General features: G+C 35.8%; 1 protein-coding gene across 37 annotated transcripts in view; it reads left to right on the top strand.

Annotated features, from left to right (window-relative positions):
* MAP2 (microtubule associated protein 2) overlaps window positions 1-21,748 on the top strand; it is a 278,232-nt gene that overhangs the window by 192,739 nt on the left and 63,745 nt on the right. For 35 of the 37 annotated variants that reach the window (XM_067740750.1, XM_067740749.1, XM_067740755.1 and 32 more), the window contains one exon: window positions 8,990-9,274. In XM_067740750.1, the coding sequence (XP_067596851.1) occupies window positions 9,013-9,274 (262 nt within the window). In that variant the 5' untranslated portion in view covers window positions 8,990-9,012. Of the gene's footprint in view, window positions 1-8,989; window positions 9,275-14,275; window positions 14,440-21,748 lie in introns of those variants that run through there. The other 2 variants (XM_067740778.1, XM_067740777.1) reach the window with 1 other exon arrangement.

Genomic DNA, 21,748 nt, shown 5'->3' with positions numbered 1-21,748 from the left:
TTAGAACTCCTCAGCATTTGTTAGGAAAGATACAGATTCTGCATAAATTTCTTATATTGTGAGGGACCCAAACAAAAGTTTCTGTTTTGTAGTACTGATATGGATAGTTAGTAGTATGAAGCATAATTGAGCCTACATGGGAAAGGGAAACGATATTCATATGCTTAATTGTATTATAGGACTTGTTGTTGTATTCTTTTGTTCATCCTTGGATATGTATCAGTACAAAATTAGAATCCCAGTGTTTTTACTGAACTGGCACATTACATGATGACAGGGCAGAGCATATCACAGAAAACATTCTAGAATTGCTAATGCCAAGTGCATTATAAAAATGGAGACATGCTTATCTAGCACACAGTGTATTTTTCCTTTAGATTTTCCAAGCTTTCATTGTTTCTCCTTTTGCCAATTTTTGAGAGTATTTAATGTTGCCTGGTAATAACTATAATCAGTGACTCTTTCTGTGTTTTGTGATCTTTCTAATGTTGTAATCCAAAGAAAAACAGTGAGGTTTGTGGTTTTGTGGGAATCCCAAGAGAAAAAAGTTCTTCTTGACTAAATGACATTTTCGGCACACATCTCAACTATCTAGATATTAAATCCTTCAGTTACTCCTTTGAGGGCTTTGCTAGTTCAGAATATCACATATTCACACCATGCCTATTACCCCACATCCATCTCCAAAGTGATCTAACAGATAAAGAAGATTATAACTGGATTTGAGGTATTTTAGGCAAAGTGTATTTTTGTCCTAAACCGTTAACGAGTGCCAAGAAGTATCTGAAATAAATATTCTAAAGACAGCTTGAATATGTTGTTAAACTGACCAAGGACTAGTCACTGTTTTCACAGTGTGCAGTAGGTTTTTTACCACAGAAAATGGGTAACTTTAAACATTCTTCTGAGACATTTCTGCTTTCCTCAAGTAGGATTAGACACAACAAAGGACTGGCGTGTTCCCAGGAAGCTGACTGAAAGCAGTGATTGGACTCCATCCCACCATCATAAATGTCCTGGACTAAGGCAATGAGAGATCCAGCTTCTATTTTTGAGAATGACTGCCTGACCTATCAAGATAATTGCCTTAACCCCTTACTCCAGTTATTCTACAGGGATATTTCATGTGTGCATTTCTATCACTCCCCATTCTTTCCTGAGGTCCTGTGCAGCAGGCTTGCCTGAAAGCACCAATCTTCAAACTTCAGTGTTTCAGAGTCATCTGTTAAACCTGTTAAAATACCAATTTCCAAGCCCTATACCCGGAAATTCTCATTTATTGGATGGATGTTGGAGGTGATTGGCTGAAGACACTTTAAGTTACATTGGAATAGATGATCCCCAAAGAGCGTTTTAGTTTCACGTTTTAAAGCCTTTTTCTGAGAGGGATGAAACTGTTTATCTTAAAGATATTTCTAAACCTGTATGTTGCATGGTCACTACTATGTATGCTAGGTCTAGAAGTTTGTTCTACTAAGCATTATTTTTCATACACTCTCAGTGGAGTTAGAACTTGAGTCGCTTCTTCTACCATGCCTGAAAATTAGGTTTCAAAACCATTCTTCTCTCACTGATTGAGCTAATATTGGCCAAATATCTATAGCTGACAGAATCTTTTTCCCTGTGTTTATCTGGATGTATTAATTAATTCAATATTCAACAAATGTTTGAAGCCCAGCTTATGACTAAATGGCCCTTTGGTAGGTTTGAATATTACTGTCATGGTTTGCTTGTGTGCATCTTACTTTTACATAACCCTTTTCATACTTTGAAGGAAAAATATGAAAAGCTCCAACCAAGTAGGCAGAAAATTAGAGAATGGTTTCTTTTTTAGTAAAAATGTATCTCTGATTTGCATTCTTAGTCCTGGATTTGCCCTGAGAAATGAAATTCATTGGTAGCTCAGACAGCAGAGCAGTCAGGGACATTTTCTTCTGAGTGTTTCTGTTTAGTTCTTATTTCTTCTCTTTATAGTGGAGGAAATGTGACAGATGTACCTTATTTTATTTTATTTCTTTGTATCTGAAAGCCCTTGGGACATATATGCTCAGGAACTACTGTTTGGTTCACTTAAATAAATACATTCACCACTTGCTTTAAAGAACAAAAAATACAGGAACTATCAAAGCATGTCAAATTTGTTTTAATGTACAATATGCAGGCAGTTCAATGATAGATCAAGGTCCAGATGAAAATGCTTCTCTTTTTAAACTAGCCTTTAAACACATTAAGTTTTAATGTACACATATGGTTTTGTAACCTTTAGGGAGAACCAGCAAAACTGTATTATTTGGCCACCTTCAAAATAATAAATACTTTGTCATTCTAAAGTTATCATTCACTTATTAGCAACATTTGCTTGGATGTTAATTAAAAGAGTGTTCTAGGGAAAATGAATAAAGGAGAGATACTTTTTTGAAAAGCCATGTGTTATTTTTTCTAAGAAATTATATTTTTATTAGAATTTAACTTATAACCTGTCTGAAAGATCTAGAATATTAAGTGAAGTTTTATAAAACATGTTGTATGAAAAAGATCGATGTCTGTTTTGTATTTTATTCACTTTATATACATGAAGGTTAATATCAGAGCTATTGTGTGCTAAATAATATTATGTAATTTGCTCAAAAGAATGGTACCCTATAATAAAATGTCAGAAGGCAACAGATACAGTTATTATTTATTTATAATATATATCCTGCCTGACTTGAGGAAAGATTTGATAAGTTTTACAATTAAATTATATATAAATTATATTTATATATAATTTATTTCTATAAATAGACACAGTACCGAAGACTTAGAATGAGGTAAATACTGGAGTTAAGCATTAAAAGAGTTCCTGGTGATTAAGGGGAAATGTGGGAACAGATACATTACCTGACTAAGAAATATCAGAAATAAGCAAAATACATTATCTCATCTTATTTCTAAATTCTAATATAAATTAACTTATTGGGTGTATCCTTAAGCAAGGAACAATCATATCACAAAAGACTGTTTTCAAGAGTGATTTTACAGATTTGGAGGCAGACTTTTAGGTTGCTTGTGGGCAAATCCATATTTTTTCTTACACACACAAAAATATGAATTTATTTAAGTATCTGGACAGGTACTCAAGTAAAGTCTCAGAGTTTTGAAACATAGAACATTATAGTCTTAGGCCTGGACAATTTTTAGAGCAGATGCATTTAAATACAAGTGATTCTCCATATAGTAGAAATCAAATTATGGATGTTGTAGTCAATATTCTAGAAATCTAAGTAATAGCAGTACTGACTGACAGACCTACCCATAAGCTACAAAATCGGTCTCCGAGAACCTACATTAATTATCATATAAGATAAACACTTTCTATTAAGTAATTGAAAATTAGAATATGTCTATCCCAAACCATGAATTGAGTTTTGCCATCACAGCCTTGTTTTATGTTGAGCTGGATATTTCCTTTTTTCTTTCTGTTCTTTCTTTTGCTCTTTGTTGTTGTTCCTTCCAGTCTTTTATTTGCTTTTTGTCTCTCTCTCAGTATTTCTTAATTAGAATTATCTAAGGGCCTTGGCTAATTCTTAGGCTACTGATCCATAGAAATAAAAACCTTCTAATCAACATGCGGGAAGGTACTTATTTTTTACTCTGCAACATTAAACATATATGCATTAAATCTACCTAAAAACAAAACTGATGAATTTTACATATATTAAATAGACAAGAAATTAGTTTTTATACCGTTTCAACGTAGAAATTACTCTGTAGAAAGACTGTTTTCATTAAGGTTATAGCAGTTTTATTATCATGATATAAGAGGATACAGGTTGAATCTTCAGCAAGTTAGAAATCTGATCAATGCCACATCATAATGTCTGGCTCATGTCATTATAATCAAAGGATAATGACAGGTTGCCAAACACTAAAGAATCTTACATTTTTTCATAATTATCCATCAGTGATATGAATCAGAATGTAGCCATGATTAGTAGGTTCAACAGCTGGTGTGAAAAAAAACCTGCATGCTCTTACCAAGGAGCACTAGATTGAGAGAGCCAGGTCTAAGGCTTATTAAGGGAAAAACTGGAAGAACTGGAATTTTAAAAGCTGGGATTTTGATGAAAGAAGAAATGTCTGTCCTTAGAGAACTTTCAAATATCAGAAGGAAATTGTTTAATAACAAATGGTGGCAAAGATTGAAGCTCACCACTCAAGTCTATAACATTTGTGGTGGCACAAGACCTTCTCTTAGCTTTTCTTTCCAACTGTATATCTTAATTGGGAAGAAGACTGGGGCCCTGTTTTATGTAGCATAATAGCCATGATATGATAGAGTCAAGTGAAATATCTCATTCTCAAATCAAATAAATAGAAATTTGAACTTCTTGGATTTCTTTTTAAAAATCCGTATTACAGGTATCTGTATCCTCATTCATATTGGCATTTGTGTTTAGCCCTAACAGCTAAGATTCCGTTGCAACTTATTATGAATTGTAGGTCAATGTCTTGGCCTTAGTACCTTTTTTTTAAAACTCAGGAATTTCCTTGCTCACATTATCAAGCTAGGCTTTTGGGAAGAGGAGAAGGAGAAGAGTGTAGGTAGTTTCTCAGCTTGCTTTGTCCATCCAGAAGATTGTACGGCGGATGCCCAGCTGTTCAGCAGTTAGGAGCAAAGAGGATTTGTGATCTTTTGCAATATGGAGAGAGGAGTCTTTTCCATTACACAGTAGGAATGGGATGTTACAATTCCTGGTACCTCACAAGTTGTCTTTAATAGAGTTGGAGAGAATTTGCCTTTATCTCAGTTTTCTTATCTTCTTTAATTCCACAAGCACAATTTTCAGAGAGATTCAGGTAAAAGTAATATTATACATCAGGAAGAAGAAATTAAAGGAAGCTGTGATCACTTTTAACTATGTTTTAACACCGTTTTGAGGAGTAGAGATAATCTGTGACCCCAAAACATTGATTGGGAGTTTAAGTGAAATTTACCATGAATGGGTGGTATTTTAATAATACCATGTTGTGATTTTAAGTGAGAGAAGCTAAATAGTGTCTCCTCTGTTTCCAGCTGCTTTTCAGTAAAACCTAAGGAAATCTTTGCAAATCATATTTTCTGTCGGTCTTGTCAGCAATGCCAGTTCTAGCTTGAAATCTCCTAAAATGATTGTCACTTAATAGAGAGTTAGACTATGTACATTTCAAAAGCCCAACAAATTAGAAAGTGATATCTGACTGATCTGTATACATTTTAAGGAGTATTATCTGAGTAGTCTTATCAGGAAGCCAGATGATGCATTTTAGATAATAAATTCACTTTATTTGTGCCTCTGATAGTAAGTGAAATCAGTGTAGCCAGCCTGCCCTTTCTTCTTCCAACATTAGTTTTTATTGATTACTTAAAAAGAAAGAATTAAAAACTCTAAAGTATTAAACACTAAGGAATTCACTTTTTGAATGCCTGGTCTCTTGAAAACAAATTATCATAACTTTTTTTTTTTTTTTTTTTTTGCGGTACGCGGGCCTCTCACTGTTGTGGCCTCTCCCGTTGCGGAGCACAGGCTCCGGATGCGCAGGCTCAGCCGCCATGGCTCATGGGCCCAGCCGCTCCGCGGCATGTGGGATCTTCCCGGACCGGGGCACGAACCCGTGTCCCCTGCATCGGCAGGCGGACTCTCAACCACTGTGCCAAATGGATGATTACCAAGTAACACACTGCGCATTTCCATGTTGGATCTTTAGGTTCAAATTGAAGAGTTTTAGTCATTGAAAAATCTCTTCCAGATAGCCCTAGGGGAAGAATTGCCAATTTTAGCTGGGAGTTATGGGTGCTCATATTATTTTATTTCCTTTGAATATCTATGGCTAGAATGCCCAGAGTTAAACATGGGCTAAAGTGCAAACCTAAGTATTTTCCAAATCCTTTTGGAGATGTTAATAAACATGGCATCAGATGAAGATTCTATAGCCAATTGCTTGAGATGCTTTGCACACCACTTGCCTTCCCTGAGAGTCCCATGCGCAGTAGAATAGCAAAAGCTCTCAGAAAGCTTGTGTTATACATGCCCATGTAACTCAGCATCTCTCAAGCTTATTTGAGCACTTTACTGCTGGTAATCTTCCTCCCCAAAACACATAATCAAAGACTATTCATGAAAAAATATCAGACAGATTTCAGTAGAGGGGCATCTATAATTTACCTGACCAGTATTTCTCAAGGTCATCAAAAACAAGGAAAGTCTGAGAACCTCTCACAGCCAAGAAGAACCTGAAGAGACAGGAAAACTAAATGTAATGTAAAATCCTGGATGGGGGTTCTAGAAGCGAAAGAGGACATTAGGAAAAAACTAAGATAATCTAAATAAACTATGGACTTTACTTAATAATAATGCATCAGTACTGTTTCATTAATTATAACAAATGTATCATACTAATGTAAGATATTAATAACAGAAAATTGCGTACAGGGGATACATAGGAAATCTCTGTACTGTCTGCTCAATTTTTCTATAAATATAAAACTCTTCTAAAAATATAAATTTTTTAAAAAACAGTATTAGCCAGGCATGTACTTTTTTGTGGAAAACTTTTTCTATTTACAGGTATTCACTCTGCACAAAAAATATTTTGGACCGTAGAAGAATATGGAAATTTTATTTAAGCTGTTCTGGTAAAGGAAAAGTAAAGAAATCAAGGCATGTAAAGATAAGGGTGCTGAGGCAACAGTCTCGCTAGGAATAAAATATTGTGATCAGAGTCATGCTTTGAATGTAAATAATTTATTCAGCCCATTAGATATATGAAGATGCCGAAACAAGATTATGTTTCTCAGAAGAAACATAATCTTCAGACTCCCAATTTAGGTCCTTTGATAGTTGACTAGAAGACAATGGCAGAGTGGAGTCTAGAACACTGCAGAACTGTCTTTATAAAAGATGTAGCTAAGTTTTCAGGTGTACACATGGAGTGGTTAGTTCTGAGGACACACTCCTCCCATCAGGCTTTCATGTCCCAGTCACTTGCCGTGTCTGTCTTGGGACGTTCATTCAGTTTTCTGTGATATCTGGAAGCAGATTTGCAAGTAATTATTATTGGACTTACCAAGTTTTCAGGCTCTTCTTCCTATGCCAGCAATTCCAGTAAAACTACTGAAAATATTTTATATGTAATGACTGGTGGTATGATGACTGTTAGTGTAATTATAATAATAATAACAAAGGCAGTAACTACTATTTATTGAGCTTGCCAGGGACTTGTGCTGAGCCCTTTATTTTATTCTGTTTAAACTTCACAACAAACCAATAAACTAGGCATCGTTGTCCTCATTTTATATATGAGGAAACTCTTCCGCGCATACAGTTCTTTGTACATCATCAGTGCTGTGCAGATGCTCTTTGGTTTATTCACAAGCCCTTCAATCAATATTTTAAAAGTTAAACTTCTTATCTCCTATTTAAATATGCTCATAGAGACAATAAACAGAATCCTTATGGGAAGCAATTGCTGGGGTTAGGGGTGTGTTATCATCAAATTAGTTTAAATGAGTTGATTCATCTAGTTCTTCCTAGTATGAACAGAAAATTAGAATAGGGACCTGAGAATAGATTGAAATTCAGTAAAAAAACAGACAGATCCTTACTAGGAATCTGATAGGAAGCTTGCTTCCTTTACAGCTTAATTTATTTTTGATGTCTCTAAGCAGAGCTTGGTAGCCAAAAGTAGATTTCTTTTAATACAGTTTTTGTTTCCTTGTTTAGAGGGTTTTGCTTGAGTTACTGTTTTTGAAAGAAAGGAAAGTGTTCTTAGTTTCCATCAGAGACTCTCATTGTCTATGTTATCATGAGTGTGGGGACGATAGACCATCAACAAAGCTACATTGCTGGCAACAGCTTTTCAAAACTGAGTGATTTATCACCTCTCATCAACTGCATCTCTAAATTTAGTGGCATCGGCATATAAGTGAAGGCCGTGCGGTATCTGCCATTTGCTTAACATGTACAGAACACCTACCCCACGACTTATTCAAACTTTACTATAATTTACGGCCACCTAATATATGTTAGTGATTTAACTTAATTGACTTAATTGTGAAATAAAACTGTAAGTTATGACATAGGCCTGATATTATAATTTTTATTCTCTATGTAAGATTTATACTGAGAAAATTTCATTCCCTTGTAATCTAGACATAGGGCTTAGAAAAGTTTGCTGAAAAATTGTCAAAACGATCTTTCTTTTAATACACAGTATCCAGAAAAACATATCTACCTGGTTTGAATTGATCATCTTTGAAACTGAAAGGGCTAATATATTGGCCATTGTCTTTTCTAGGTTTCACAGAATTGTGGTTTAAAAGAGTATTTGGGATAATTTTCCATAATCCAGCATTTCCCCTCAGCCATTCTTTTCCCCACTCTTTTCTATCCAGTTTTGTCACCCTACAGATTTTCCCTATACTAAAGAATTCCTTTACTGTACAATGTCACATGTCAGTGAAAGTTAGCTCAGGTATGTCCTTAAATGCCAAGCACTAGTTTTAAAAAAAAAAAAAAAAAAAAAAGAGTATATGTAAACTGATGGTGATCTTATATTAAAAGAATAGATATTCCAGAAAAGATCTGTAAAAACCAAGGTGTTAACAATAGCTACCTCTTGATATTAAAAGTGGGTTGTTGGGCTTCCCTGGTGGCGCTGTGGTTGAGAGTCCGCCTGCCGATGCAGGGGACGCGGGTTCGTACCCCGGTCCGGGAAGATCCCACATGCCGCGGAGCAGCTGGGCCTGTGAGCCTGCGCGTCCGGAGCCTGTGCTCCGCAACGGGAGAGGCCACAGCGGTGAGAGGCCCGAGTACCGCAAAAAATGGAAAAAAAAAGTGGGTTGTCGAATATGTTTTTTGACCATAGCTAACTAGTGAGTTTGCTATAAATTTTCCCTATCTTAGTACTACTAATATCAGATAAGCTTTCTCCAAAGTCATGGCTGCCGTTTTTCCTCTTCCAATCACAGGAGAAGTCACAGGACGTTGAAGAATGGCAGATGATCGGAAAGATGAAGCAAAGGCGCCTCACTGGACCTCAGCTCAACTAACAGAGGCATCCGCCCACCCACATCCACCTGAGATCAAGGATCAAGGTGGGGCAGGGGAAGGACTTGTCAGAAGCGCCAATGGATTCCCGTACAGGGAGGATGAAGAGGGCGCCTTTGGAGAACATGGGTCACAGGACACCTACTCAAATACCAAAGAGAATGGGATCAATGGAGAGCTGACCTCAGCTGACAGAGAAACAGCAGGTAACTAACGGCTCTTCTGTCACCAGGGCTTGCTTTGTGCTTTGAAGTCTGTTTAGGCTGAAAGTGAATTAATTTACAGCACTGATCTTCTTTCACTAGTGCTAGGACTGAAATTCTAGTCGGTCAGGGGAAATAGACACCAAAAGGAGAGAAAAATCATGGGAACTAGCCTGACACTTCCCCCAAATTAGTTGTATGCACAATCTCATCTCCCTATTTAGTTTTTACCACTTTAATTTTGGTAGACAAATGGCTTGATGTGTGCATGTTTTGCTAGTAACTGTCAGCACTGTAACTTACTGAAAGAAAACTTCACGAATAGTTTCTTATTGATACTCTTGAATGATACTGGACTTAAATCGATAAATTGATAAGAAGCATACTTACTTTTTAGGGCAGAAAGGAATGTAGAGTCTATCTCCCAGCCTTTAAAAAATAAAAGAGAAAAAGCAAAGAAAACAAACACACACATACATACACAGGAACCACTTAATACTTCCTCAGATAGCTTTTTAAGAACTAATATACAAATGCTTAAAGGAGAACATAATGTAATATAATCTTAAGTACTTCCTTTCAAAGTGTAATTTCTACCAATAGTCCTCTTTACTATTGATGATATTGTCATTAATGGCTTAGAGAAACACTAGCCTGCCCTATAATATTCTACACCATTATTTCCCTTCTTTGCGTAATTCAGAATTTAATGCATTTGAAACACAGCAACTTGCTGACATGCTACTCCAAAGAGAGTAAGTAAACTACTAGTTAGAAAGGCTATACCGCCTTCAAAATCATCCCGTACTTATTCAAAGATTGGTTTTCTACAGTCAGTTAGTTAGTAACACGTGCACTGTACACTCAGTTCAAAAAATATATTTAAATTTTAATGGGCAAGTATGAAAGGCATTTCAAATATAGTATGTTTTTTTTTTAATCCACTCATTCAACAAACTACAATTGGGCATTTTCTACGTACAAGCTGTGCCAGGGTATGTGCAAGGAATGGACTCCGAACTTCACAGAGCAGATGATCTAGTAGCAGACATTAGACATGTGCATACAATTAATTCAGATACAGAGCACAGTGTGTTAAGTATCAAATAAGCAGTATAGGAGGACAAAGCTAGAGAGGGATAGTTTCCAAACAAAATTCCCAAATTGTGCACGGAAGCATCTTGAGGTGCCACAGCAAAGGCACAAGAGTACGGCAGAGTGTTCTAAATACTCAGAAGAAACACCGTGATACTCAATGGCTTTCAAATACTACGTGAACTATTAGTTCAAGATAGTTCCATATCACTACTAGATCACACCACATTCCTTTTCAAGATGCCCTGTCTTTGTGAAGCTGCATTTTGGCAGTTGCTGTGATAAAAAAACAAATACCCTGCAGAGATGTATGTGGAATGGAAAAAGAGGGTGGCAGTGTCCAATCTAATTCAAAGATTTGAAAAGCTGTACAATGCCCTATAGGCACAAATGTCGCATTAGTAAGAAATTGTGGTTAAGAATGAAATAAAAATATTATTTTTACTTTTCATGGTTACAAGGAGGATTGAAAGAGATAGTAGAGTATATAAAATGAATGACTCAAGAAATAGTCTATTAATTACCATTATTGTTATTATGATTATCAGTGGTGGTAGTTGTATCTATATGGACGACAGGGCACTCTGGGTCTAGGAATATTTTTCTACAGCTGAGTGTAATTCAACTTGAAGAGGGTGGGACTTGGGTGTCAGGAGCACTAACTGGGAAACTTTTGAAGGGATTGAGGCACAAAGAGTTGAGGACATGTTAGAACAAAATGGTTGTGGGAAGGAAGGAGATAACGTGAGACCAAGATTTTTCTCATCATCGTCCCCCGCAGCACTTGACATTATACCTCGAGGACTCAATAAATGTGTGTTGAGTGAGTGGTTGAATGAATGCTGCAAAAAGAAGAAAGTCCTTTTCAAATTAATGGTGAAAACTATTGGAAAGTCTTATTTTGTCTCTTGAAGTCTCCCTAGTTGACTCTCACTGACTATTATGGAGGCTTATTACATACTCAAGTAAAAAAACCACTGTAGCATGCTTGGTCAAGCAGTAGAGAACCAACGTCATTCACTATTTCATTTTTTTCAATGGTCTTAATTATTTAAGAGCATCAGAAAAATGTATTTGCCAGGTCAGTGTGTCCTTGCCAGCTTCTTTGAGAAAATAATATAAATGAAAAAGAGACTAACAGATGTTTCTTTAAATTGTGGGTTCAGGACCATCCAGAGACAGTTTTGAATTCATCTTAATATATATCAAATGAATATTACATTACCTTTGGGAGACTAATTATGTAAGTTTTGTACGTATATTCAAAGTGACAAAGGTTGTGTAAACAGCCTGCTCTAGGTTACCAGAGTGATGTTTCAGTCCAAATTATGACGTGATTTTAAATCAATGTCCCTCCAGAAAGAACAGGCCAAGTATTGAATCCATCAATTATCCACATGTGGAAAGCAGTAGGAGAGGAAAAAGTGTAAAATATTATCTTCTCATACCCACAGAGGATTTCCCAGTGATAAGTTAATGTGCAATTAAATTTCTCTCCAAACTTTAGCTTAATAAAAGAATAAATTATATTATGATGGTTTATATATAACTGTTTCACAAATCACAAACAAAAGTTATCCCCAGTAAAAAGAAATGTTCTCAAATCTTAGATATGTTCTTTAAAAATGCTGTCCTTTGATGATGGAGACCATTGATACGAGCTGGCATTATATCAATAATTTGAGGTGATTATTTGAAAGAGGACCAGGCTATATATTAGCCCACTCTTTTATCATTCCATATAATGTATTGGTATATTGCAATTTCCCCTATAATGGATATTTCTCAGGACATTGTGAACATGAAACGTTTCCCAGTGACATCCTCAGCTATATGCTATTGTGTCCAGACCATTCCTGATTAAAGCTGAAGACCTTTCTTCTACTTTCCTTCTTTGCTGTAGCCTTCTCTTCATTCTGAGAAATAAACCTTTTCCTCAACATTGTTTATTTTTATCTCTATAAACAAGATCACATAACAAATGAATTGTAATCATCAGTTCCCCCTCCTTCTTCCTTCCTTTATCAGAGTGGGCTTACTTCACCCAAAGGTCTACCTCATTGTCTCTCATCTACCCTTTTCAATGTGCACCTTCATTTCTGGGCCATAATAACTTTTAATTTGTAAAGGTACAAGGCCATAGTCAGCTTATCTTTGATCTTATGCCCTGAGGTGGTGGGGGAGGCAGCAGGAGGGTAGGAGTTGCACAGGAAGAGCTGGAAGGAAATTATACTTTACATTATATTTCTTTACAGCTTACCCTTCTAGATTTTTGTCTCTTTCCAAATTAGCTTCCAATTTAAAGCTAATCCATGGAAAGGTAGATAGTATTAAATGCTCACCTATTACTTTAAGAATTTTTCTTACATTTGTTTATTGACGTGTCCTTTTTAGAAGCCATGCCACAGAAGCCTAGCAAAAGAAGTGAGAAAACATTGAGAATCAGGCCATTTAGTAAAGTTATTATTATTGATAAGTGAATAAAACATGTGACTAAAGCAGTCATTTTTAAATTGTTTTCCCTACATGAATAATAAGAGTAAAGTCTTGTAATAAACCCTTCCTCTCTTTTCCACCTTATCTTCGTTGAAGAAAGCAAGCAGAATGCATTTTGGTCGCTATAGAGTTTGAACTCTGAGTGAAAATTAGGAGCCTCATCTTTAAGCTTCTTATTCATAGGTGGGGCCCAAACTCACATGAGAATTCATATCATGATAATATCAAGATAACTGGATGTTAGCTTGTAAGATGACCTTTCACACTCCTCTTTATGGGTTTAGCAACCCATCCAAGATCACATGGCTACCGCCAACATGCAGGTCTCCTGCTTTATAGGCGAGTGATCTTACCACTGCCCCACGCAGCCTGATTCAGAGCCACACGCCCAGCTGCGGCTGTTACCAGTGATAGCCAAAGAAGGCAATTCTTCTTCCATTACAGAATGGTCACATCCATGTACCTTGAAGCATGACAGAAAATGAGACCTTTATTCCCAGTTTTCAGCGTGAATGGAGAAAGAAAGGAGGCAATTCTGAGAAGTTTACAGATAGCAAAACTTTGAAGTATTTAAAATCATGCTTTCGTGATTTTGACTGTTTTAAGGTACAATGCTTTGAATACTAGTAAAAACACCAGTCACAGTATAAAGTGCCTTCATGATCATCAAAAGCCAGCATCAGGTATCTCTTTGAGTAAATTTAAAGATTCAAGGGCATTCCTTCAGTAACTGCCCCTTGATTTCCCAGGGCTGCTGTGTTTCCCCAACATTTCCCTGGATTCTTCCCAGGTCTACTCCCTGTCAAAGCAGTGAGATCTGTAAAAGCTCTTCTGGGTTATCCATGGTCAGTTTTTCTAGAGTTTTCCAATGGAGATGCGCCTTCTAAAGCCTGGCCTGCCCTTTCACATCTGCATGACTCAAGCAGCCAAGTCACGAACATAGTCGGATATCTAAGTTTATTGTTGCTGAAATTATAAATTTAAGCTTGAAAATGCACAGTGGAGAAAAATGTTGTCATCACTTACAAGCAAAAATATGAATATACCTTTAAACTTCTCTCTTTCCCTTTTCGATCTTGGAAAATTCAGCCTTTTCTGACCTCCCCATTCTCCCCTCCTCCATCCTCAGATTTGAGAGTTACTGGTAGGAGTCACCATCCCATTTAAACTGTGGCATATGGTATGTAATATATATTAACGTAGGCAGAGCGAAATAGTACAGGACCATTTCTCCTGTGAAACGACTGAAGGCATCCGCACGACCCCTAAGGCAAATAAACAAGCTGGCCTAACAATACAAGAGGTTGCAGATTTTCCTTTCCTTGTTGTCATGCCAACCACTCATTGCTCTGGCTGCCATTTCCCTGAGCTCCACAGAGAGGAGTGTGCTGAGCAGTTATTTAGCATTCAGGGCGGATCTGCAGAAAAGCACACAGCCTCACTGCAGAGTGTCTGGCCCGGCGGCGCCGATGGATAAGGACAGAGAATGGGGATCTTTTCAATGTTTTCCTTCGAAAGGTTAGGCATCGGGGGCTAGAAAGAGTGAGAAAGACAAGGATTGATAGAAAAGGCATGAGGTTTGTATTTGTCACGTTTGCTTTGTCCTATGTGGTCTCTATACTATTTGAAGGCAGGTTTGGAGATTGGCTTCAATCATCTGTGACTTGTCTTGTTGGTAAATAGAAGGATCTGAACCTAACTGGGGGCTAGCTTGCGTGGACATTGTCATAAAGAACCTTGGTAAGGTATGAGCTTGTTTATAGCAGGTATTGCTAACTAGAGCTTATAACGTTTTACAAATTAGAAGAAAAGACAGGTACCAGATACAGTTGTTTATTTAAATGTGCAGTTAGAGGGTAGTTCTTCCTATAAAAAATTACCTTATATCTTTCTTTGCTCTTCGGCCGAAGTCTTAGAGTAGAATGTGATTGTCTTAAGCCGGTAATTATGAAACAAAATTTAAGGAAAACTTGGTTTCTCTAGACTCCTTTTGGCTAAACCCAATGATGCAACAAATAAAACATGATTTTATTCCTTGGAATTTTAATTGCCTACAAACACTTCGAGTTGTGAAAAGCAAGGCTCGATGTAACACAATATAATATATGATATTTTAAAATTAAGGTTAATTTGCATACGCATTTACTCCCATGTATGGTCCTCCAGAAAATTCCTCCCATGCGCTTGCGGAAATCATTCTCTTTTCTTTATTGTCTTGTTTTGCGTTAAATGTCAGAACCACGTCACAAACACTTTAAAAAAAACCTATTTTATCATTTTGTTTGGTCTACTGACACTTTGAAAAATTGTGTTGAATTTGAATCTTAATCAATGCAACAGATTTGAGCTAAGAATAATGCAGAACTACTTGTAAAAATTATTGTCTCGCTTGTTTCTAGATGTAAATATAATTTAATACCATTGTAGTTTTTACTTGAGCCTTTCTCCTAATCCTGTATTTTTCAGACCTTATCAGATTTTCTCCTAATTTGCTGTCATGGTGGGTCATCATATTTTTCTTTTAATATATTCCAATTATTTGAGGTTTTTAAAATCTCCTCTAAGAGAAAATCTCTAAGCAGTTCATAAAATCTTTTTTATTCGTAGTGAGTAGATGACAGTAATCAGTCATGGAAACAAGTTTTCCTTGATTCATTTTTCAACCCTCTAAGCCCGTGTTTTGGTTAGGATTATGCACAGCCTTTATCTGTCCCTTGTTCAATTTCTAAGCATTCTCTCCTCACAAAAGAGAAAAGACAAAAAAAAAAAAAAAAAAAAGATGAGAAAAACTTTAATACTAATTTGGAACAAATAAGTTTCCCTAATATCTGGGGAATGTATTCATCATCAATCAATAATGTGTTTTTTGAAAAGTATGATGTATATATAAATTGATTATATTGCTTGTATATACCTGAGAAAAGTATCTGTATACCAAATACCCCCTTGAGGGTTGGCTTCAGGTTTGATTTTATTGCTGTTGGGAGGTTAGTAGGCTGGGGAGTACCAAACAGTCATCACACCTCCCTCTTTTCTCCCCGAGCTACTTGAGATGAACTGACTTTCTGCTTCAGTATATCAAGCCCTCTTGCTCTCTCACACTTCACTGCACCTTAGCATGTTACGTAAAACACTGCTTTGACTGTCTGGGGAGCCTGGAAATTCATACCAGGAGCAGATGAACAGAACAACTGGTGCTGCATTGCAGACCTGGTAGTTGAAGCATGATCTGACTTGGCATCATGAGCCCCCAGGGGAAAAGGACACGGCACGCTCGCTGCCCTCTCACTGTGTTACTCGCCTCACGGAATGAGTCACCGTTCAACAACCCTCAGAGAAAATACAGTTCTAAAACCAGCCAAGCTGATAAGCAGAGAAAGAGGAAAGCATATGTCCTAGGCTCTCATGGCAACTTTGAACAAATATGCAAATGGTAGGTGGTTATTAGGACACAGAAATGAGAGTTAAATATCTGCTTTTACAGTTGATTTCAGCAAAACTCAAACTTCAGAAGGTATTAGGCAAAATGGATACCAAGGGAGGAATCCAGGTTCAGAGAAAAATCATGTATAATAGAGATGATTCGGCCTCAGCAGCCTGAAAATTAGACTCAATATTTTCAGTCCAGATTTTGTGTTTGGAAACATAGGTCCAAGCGGTGCTGGGAGCTGAGCACCTCTGATTCTTGCATAAGTGACTCTAGCATGAATGATCAGTCCTTTGATTGAACTAACAATCTTCTCTTTTGCAAGCAAAGATAATTTGCCCAAGCAATCTGTTATGGTTTCATTCGTGTGCAGCATCATGAAACAAGTGATGGAAAAATATTTTGAAAGGGCACATACAACAGAAGAGATTATCAGAAGTCCATGATCAAAGATCCAGAGCTGATTCATTTTATTTTCTCAAATGAACCTCTTCTTCTTTCAAACATCCCCATGTACCATGTTTATATCTTGCTAATAATAGCATCGATCATATCAGAACATTTTACTGAGGTTACTTGTTACTTGTTTTAATCCCCATCACTAGGTTCTACGTGTTTTGAGGTAGAAGCTGTGCTTCATTCATCTTCATGTTCCTTCTGGTATATAATGCAATGCTTATTTTCCATAGTAGGTGCTAATAAACATTTTTTTGAAGTGAGATAAAGAAAAAGAGCGTTAGTATCCATGTTCTGTTTTGAGAATGGAAATGACATCAACAAAATGGGGCTACAAAAATTACACCACAGTGTAAGCAATACATTTGTGGGAAAGATGATATTAGAAAGGAATACTGGAACTAAAGAGGCAGATGGAGGAACAACGAGAGGAGGCTAGGTTCAAAGTAAAGACTATAGAACTTGATTAGGACAATCAAGTAGGAACTCTGAAATATGGTTATAAAGGGAATGTCATTGGAGGGATATAGCAGAAGACTTGATATGTTCTGATATGTTCTGAAAATAGGAGTGAAGGTTTGAAGCAAAGAAAGAAAATATATCTTTGACTTAAAATAGCAGTAAGACATTTGATTAGAAATATTGTCTTGATGATGAAAACAGCCGAACTGGGAAGAATATGAAAAAACAGGATAAATGACCTTTCTAAGAGACATCAGTAACCTAACAGCTAAGAAGTATACAGGTATTGAACAACTTTTCTTGTTCATTCCTGCAAAATTGAGCCTCATGTAATAGAGTTGGCCTCGATAGAAAATGATACTGAAATATCCTGCAAACAAAACTCTAAAATGAACGTCTTTGTTGATCCTATCCTCTGGCTGTAAGGTAAGGATTGCCTCACTGCTATAGATCAGGAGGTCACACAAATTTCATTTCTGACAAATGGACAAACTGAATCTTAAAGCAAATTGATGTTCTAAATCATAGGCTTAATTATACTTCTGTAAAGGAATATACCAGTTTATCTTGGAGAGATGTTACGTATCCTGCTTTTGAAGGTTAACCTGAATAAAATATCACCAATGTTCTTTTTTACTCTACTTCATCTGTGAGTCTATAAAATTATTTGAAAATGATAAGTTCTTAGGTAATAAACAGCATTTCCCTATTGAATAACAGGGATATTTATTCACTAACTTTAGGGAAAATGTTTCAATTTCAATTAGATATACTTCTCTAGTTTTGTTATTTTAAAAAATGATAAAAGCTGTTCGTAATCGATAATTTTTTTTCTTTTTGACATATTAAAATGAAAGATGCTCCCATTTACATTTTCTAATTCTAATCATTAATTTTTTCAGTATTTAAAGGACTTTCTTTTTCTCCAAGGAGGAAAATAATAAAAGGACAAGAAAAACAACTACTATTACTTTTATAAGCAATTTTTGAAATGAATCAATTCATTGGATACTTTTTCTCCTTGTTGCATTTTGCACGTTGCTATTCTTTACCTTAAAGCCAAATTATATTTTTCTCTTTCTTTAAAAATTACCTATTGGCTGTTTTTCTCATCAGCTTGAAAAACCAAGGTTTGTGACTAATGCACTGAAAAGATTGGAATAAACCTCCCCTGAGAGCTTTACCAGACTTGCCTTTTGTCAAAAAGAAAATTGCACTAATTTGGCCTAAGTCACAAAGCATGTAAGATAGTCCTCCAGGCCAGTTCTCACCCAATTCTTATGTCTTGATCGTAGTAAAACAAGAAACAGAGAAATGGGTTTGAAGCAAATACAGATGCCACTTTCAAAAGTCACATTTTAGGAGAGGAAGTTCATTCAATCAAGATAACAGTGATTTCTGACCTCGTGAAAATATCTGCTCTCCGACCTAAGAAAAATTTAGTACTTGAAATGCTTTTGGACCACAGTGAACTTGCACATATGATCTGAATGCTGTATTGAAAACACTGCTCAAGGATTTGGCTGTTTTGGTGACACACGTTTCCTTTCTAGTTGGATTTCACTGTTTATGAGTGAATTGAAGCTACCCTAGCTGATAATTTAGCGTCTTAGGACTGGAATCACCAGAGAAGGTTGATTTATTTTTTTTAAGTGAAGGAATAAAAACCTCCCAAATTATGTTTAACTTTTTTAAAGTAAATTTTAAAATAATGAGCATTTCTTCAATTCTAACTAGAAATGCTTGAGTCTCCTATGCTCAGATAATGGTGTTTCAGCTCTTCCTTATGTTCTCTGATGTAAATAGGTGTGAAAAAAACTATAAATACAAAATGCCTTTCTTCGTTAGGTCTGTGGAAAATGTTAGAAAGTATTTTTAATATCTATTTGATTAAAATGTCAAGGTGTTTCTTTTATTTTTTTTCTATAAAATTTTAACTGTAATGCTTCAAATAATATAATGATTGCATTAAAACTGAACTTCTCTTCCCGTAGCTTTTGATCACCTCGTTACTGTCAGACCAAGTCAGCCCTGCTTCTGCATTTCATGTTGCATTTCAGAATTATCCAAGAAAAAAAAGAGCACAAAGTTCCCTGGTTTCATAAGAGTTCTTACTTATACAACAAACTTCTCTTTAGGAAATCAGACCCAAGTACAAGCTCAAATAAAACATTTTTTAAGGGTGGAGGACCTCTGTAAAAGTTGGGAAGGAGTGACTGATAATGTAGCAGGGGAATGAAAATGAATCAGAGAAACCAAGCTATTTTGGGTCATATTCTTAGAACCAAAACTTGGCCAGCCTCTTCATAATCAGGGCTATTGTATATGAAATATTGAAATTGTAATTTCATTTTGAAAAACTACAAGTCCTGATTTAGAAATTTTTTTTATATGTCAGGAAGAAAATAATAGATATTTTCATAGTAAATTGAATTTTCATTGCTATATTTTACTAAGAAAAATTCAGAACCTTTTTAGGAAACTTGAATTTTCATATTATCAGGGAGCCCCTTATAACTCTTCCCTAGGACTGTGTTTTTTATGCCAAATGAAGCTCTGTGTTTTTTGACTTTGCATAGCGTATGATTACAGTAGCATCTGCCAATCCAAAGCTAAATTATGAAGTAAATAGAACTTGCCTTGAGCACCTTCCCATTTGCTTCCTGAATCCTATTTCTTCATTTTCTTCAGGTTGTCAGCAGTCACCTGCAGATACCACATATGCCCAGGATCCCACTCTCAATGCCATTTGCAAAGCGCAGTTGCCTTGCCCCATGTTAGGCTACCTACCTAGCTAGCGTTACATTCTCACATTTTTCTCAACACTGCCACTCCATCAATATTGATCTACCTTTCTCTTTCTGCTGCATTCCTACAGTAGAACAACCAGAGCTATTGCCATAATGAGTTACAATTTTATGCTTCCTAGATATCATTTGCTTTCTGATATAAAGCATCAGTGTCTTCAAATAAAGAATGAATATTTTGACAGTTTTAAGTGCGATATATCACCCTGGGCACCCACAATTGGCAAGTATTTCTAGAGGTGTGCTTGGTAACAATGAGACCCACTACACAGAGAAGAGGTATAGGCTGAAATAAGTAAACAACATTGAAGCAAAATCATCAATGTAAAATTTTATTTCAACAGATCCCTAAGGGGCATTTTCTAAAGTAGGATTTGTATGTTATTTTAAATTTTCTGAAGATAACTTTGAAATTACTATTATTGTTCTTGTTTGTCTTAACATAATGAACTTTTGTATCCCATGATTGGAGAGAAATTCATTTAATAGTATTTTCCATGGGATGTATTAATCCAGAACACAAAAGAAAATTTTATTCTAGAATAATTTTTGGCATAAAGAAATTTTAAAATTATATTAAAGTCTTTGCTTTTTAAATACTATCATAATAGTACAAATATAACATTGGACCTAACACTTATTTTCTTACTTTAAAAAATTATTTTCTCACTTGCAAAGTCTATTGATTTTGCTATTCAGACACGATGGAAAAAAGTCTTTAACTATCAACAGTTTTGCTTGTTTGGAATTTTTCCAGGGAAGCGGTCCTCCTTCTCTCAGGTTGTGACTGAGCTTAATTTAACAAACATTAGTAAAGGATAAAAGAAGGATGACTCAAAATTATCTTCTCATTTTCTTTTGTTTTCTTTTTCACCATAGCATTTTAGTTTTCAGAATTTCACAATGTAATTAATTCCATTGTCCCTTTACCCACAGTATGATTGAAACATTGTTCTCAGGTTATATATATTCAGTTATAATTTGAAAATTATAAAGAATTACCATGTGCACTTAGTGACTTAAAGTCTGCCAAGTCCTTTTAGGGCTGATATAAAGAGAATATTTGTGGACAATATTTTATAGAGCTCCAATGGCAAAAATAAAATAGGCAGTTATAGAAGATGGAGAATCACTTATTTAAAATATTTACAGTTCACAAGAGACTGGCTAAGAAGAAAGCACATAAGGTAGATGCTGTTATGTTGCTATTTGCACGTTCATTCTCAGAATGATGTTAGGACTAGAGGCTTAAGCAAACTGTAATTACACAGAAGTTATGTTGGTTCATCTGTTTGCTGATTGAATGTACCGTATGATGTATTGTGAACAATGTGATTTTTCTCATCACATAGTTCCTAAATTCCATATGCTTCTAGGTCACAAGGCCTCCAAAGATTTACTTAAGTTATTATGCTGGGAATGAGTTAGAAGGAGCAAACAAAAGGTAGCTAAGCCGGTGATTTTTACCATTTTATTCTAACAGTTTTTCCCTAGATGAAATATTTAAATTAATAGGAGTAACTAGTAAAGACTCTTCCTGGTGTATGGAGCACTTATACTTTAAAAGTTCACTCCAGTGACTTTTTTTGGAATCTAGAATGTTTTTCCATTTTTCCATTGTATCCTCTGCCTCAGACATTCCTAGGTTTTGCAACTGTAGAAGCAATGATTTCCCCATATGAAATCTTAGACTTGCGCCTCGTGCCCAAGTCCTTTGAGGTACCCAAATACAGA

This window comes from Pseudorca crassidens, chromosome 6 (assembly GCF_039906515.1).
Source record: "Pseudorca crassidens isolate mPseCra1 chromosome 6, mPseCra1.hap1, whole genome shotgun sequence".
Lineage (NCBI taxonomy): Eukaryota > Metazoa > Chordata > Mammalia > Artiodactyla > Delphinidae > Pseudorca > Pseudorca crassidens.
The sequence above is the reverse complement of the archived record's forward strand: the minus strand, read 5'-3'. Positions and strand labels throughout refer to the sequence as shown.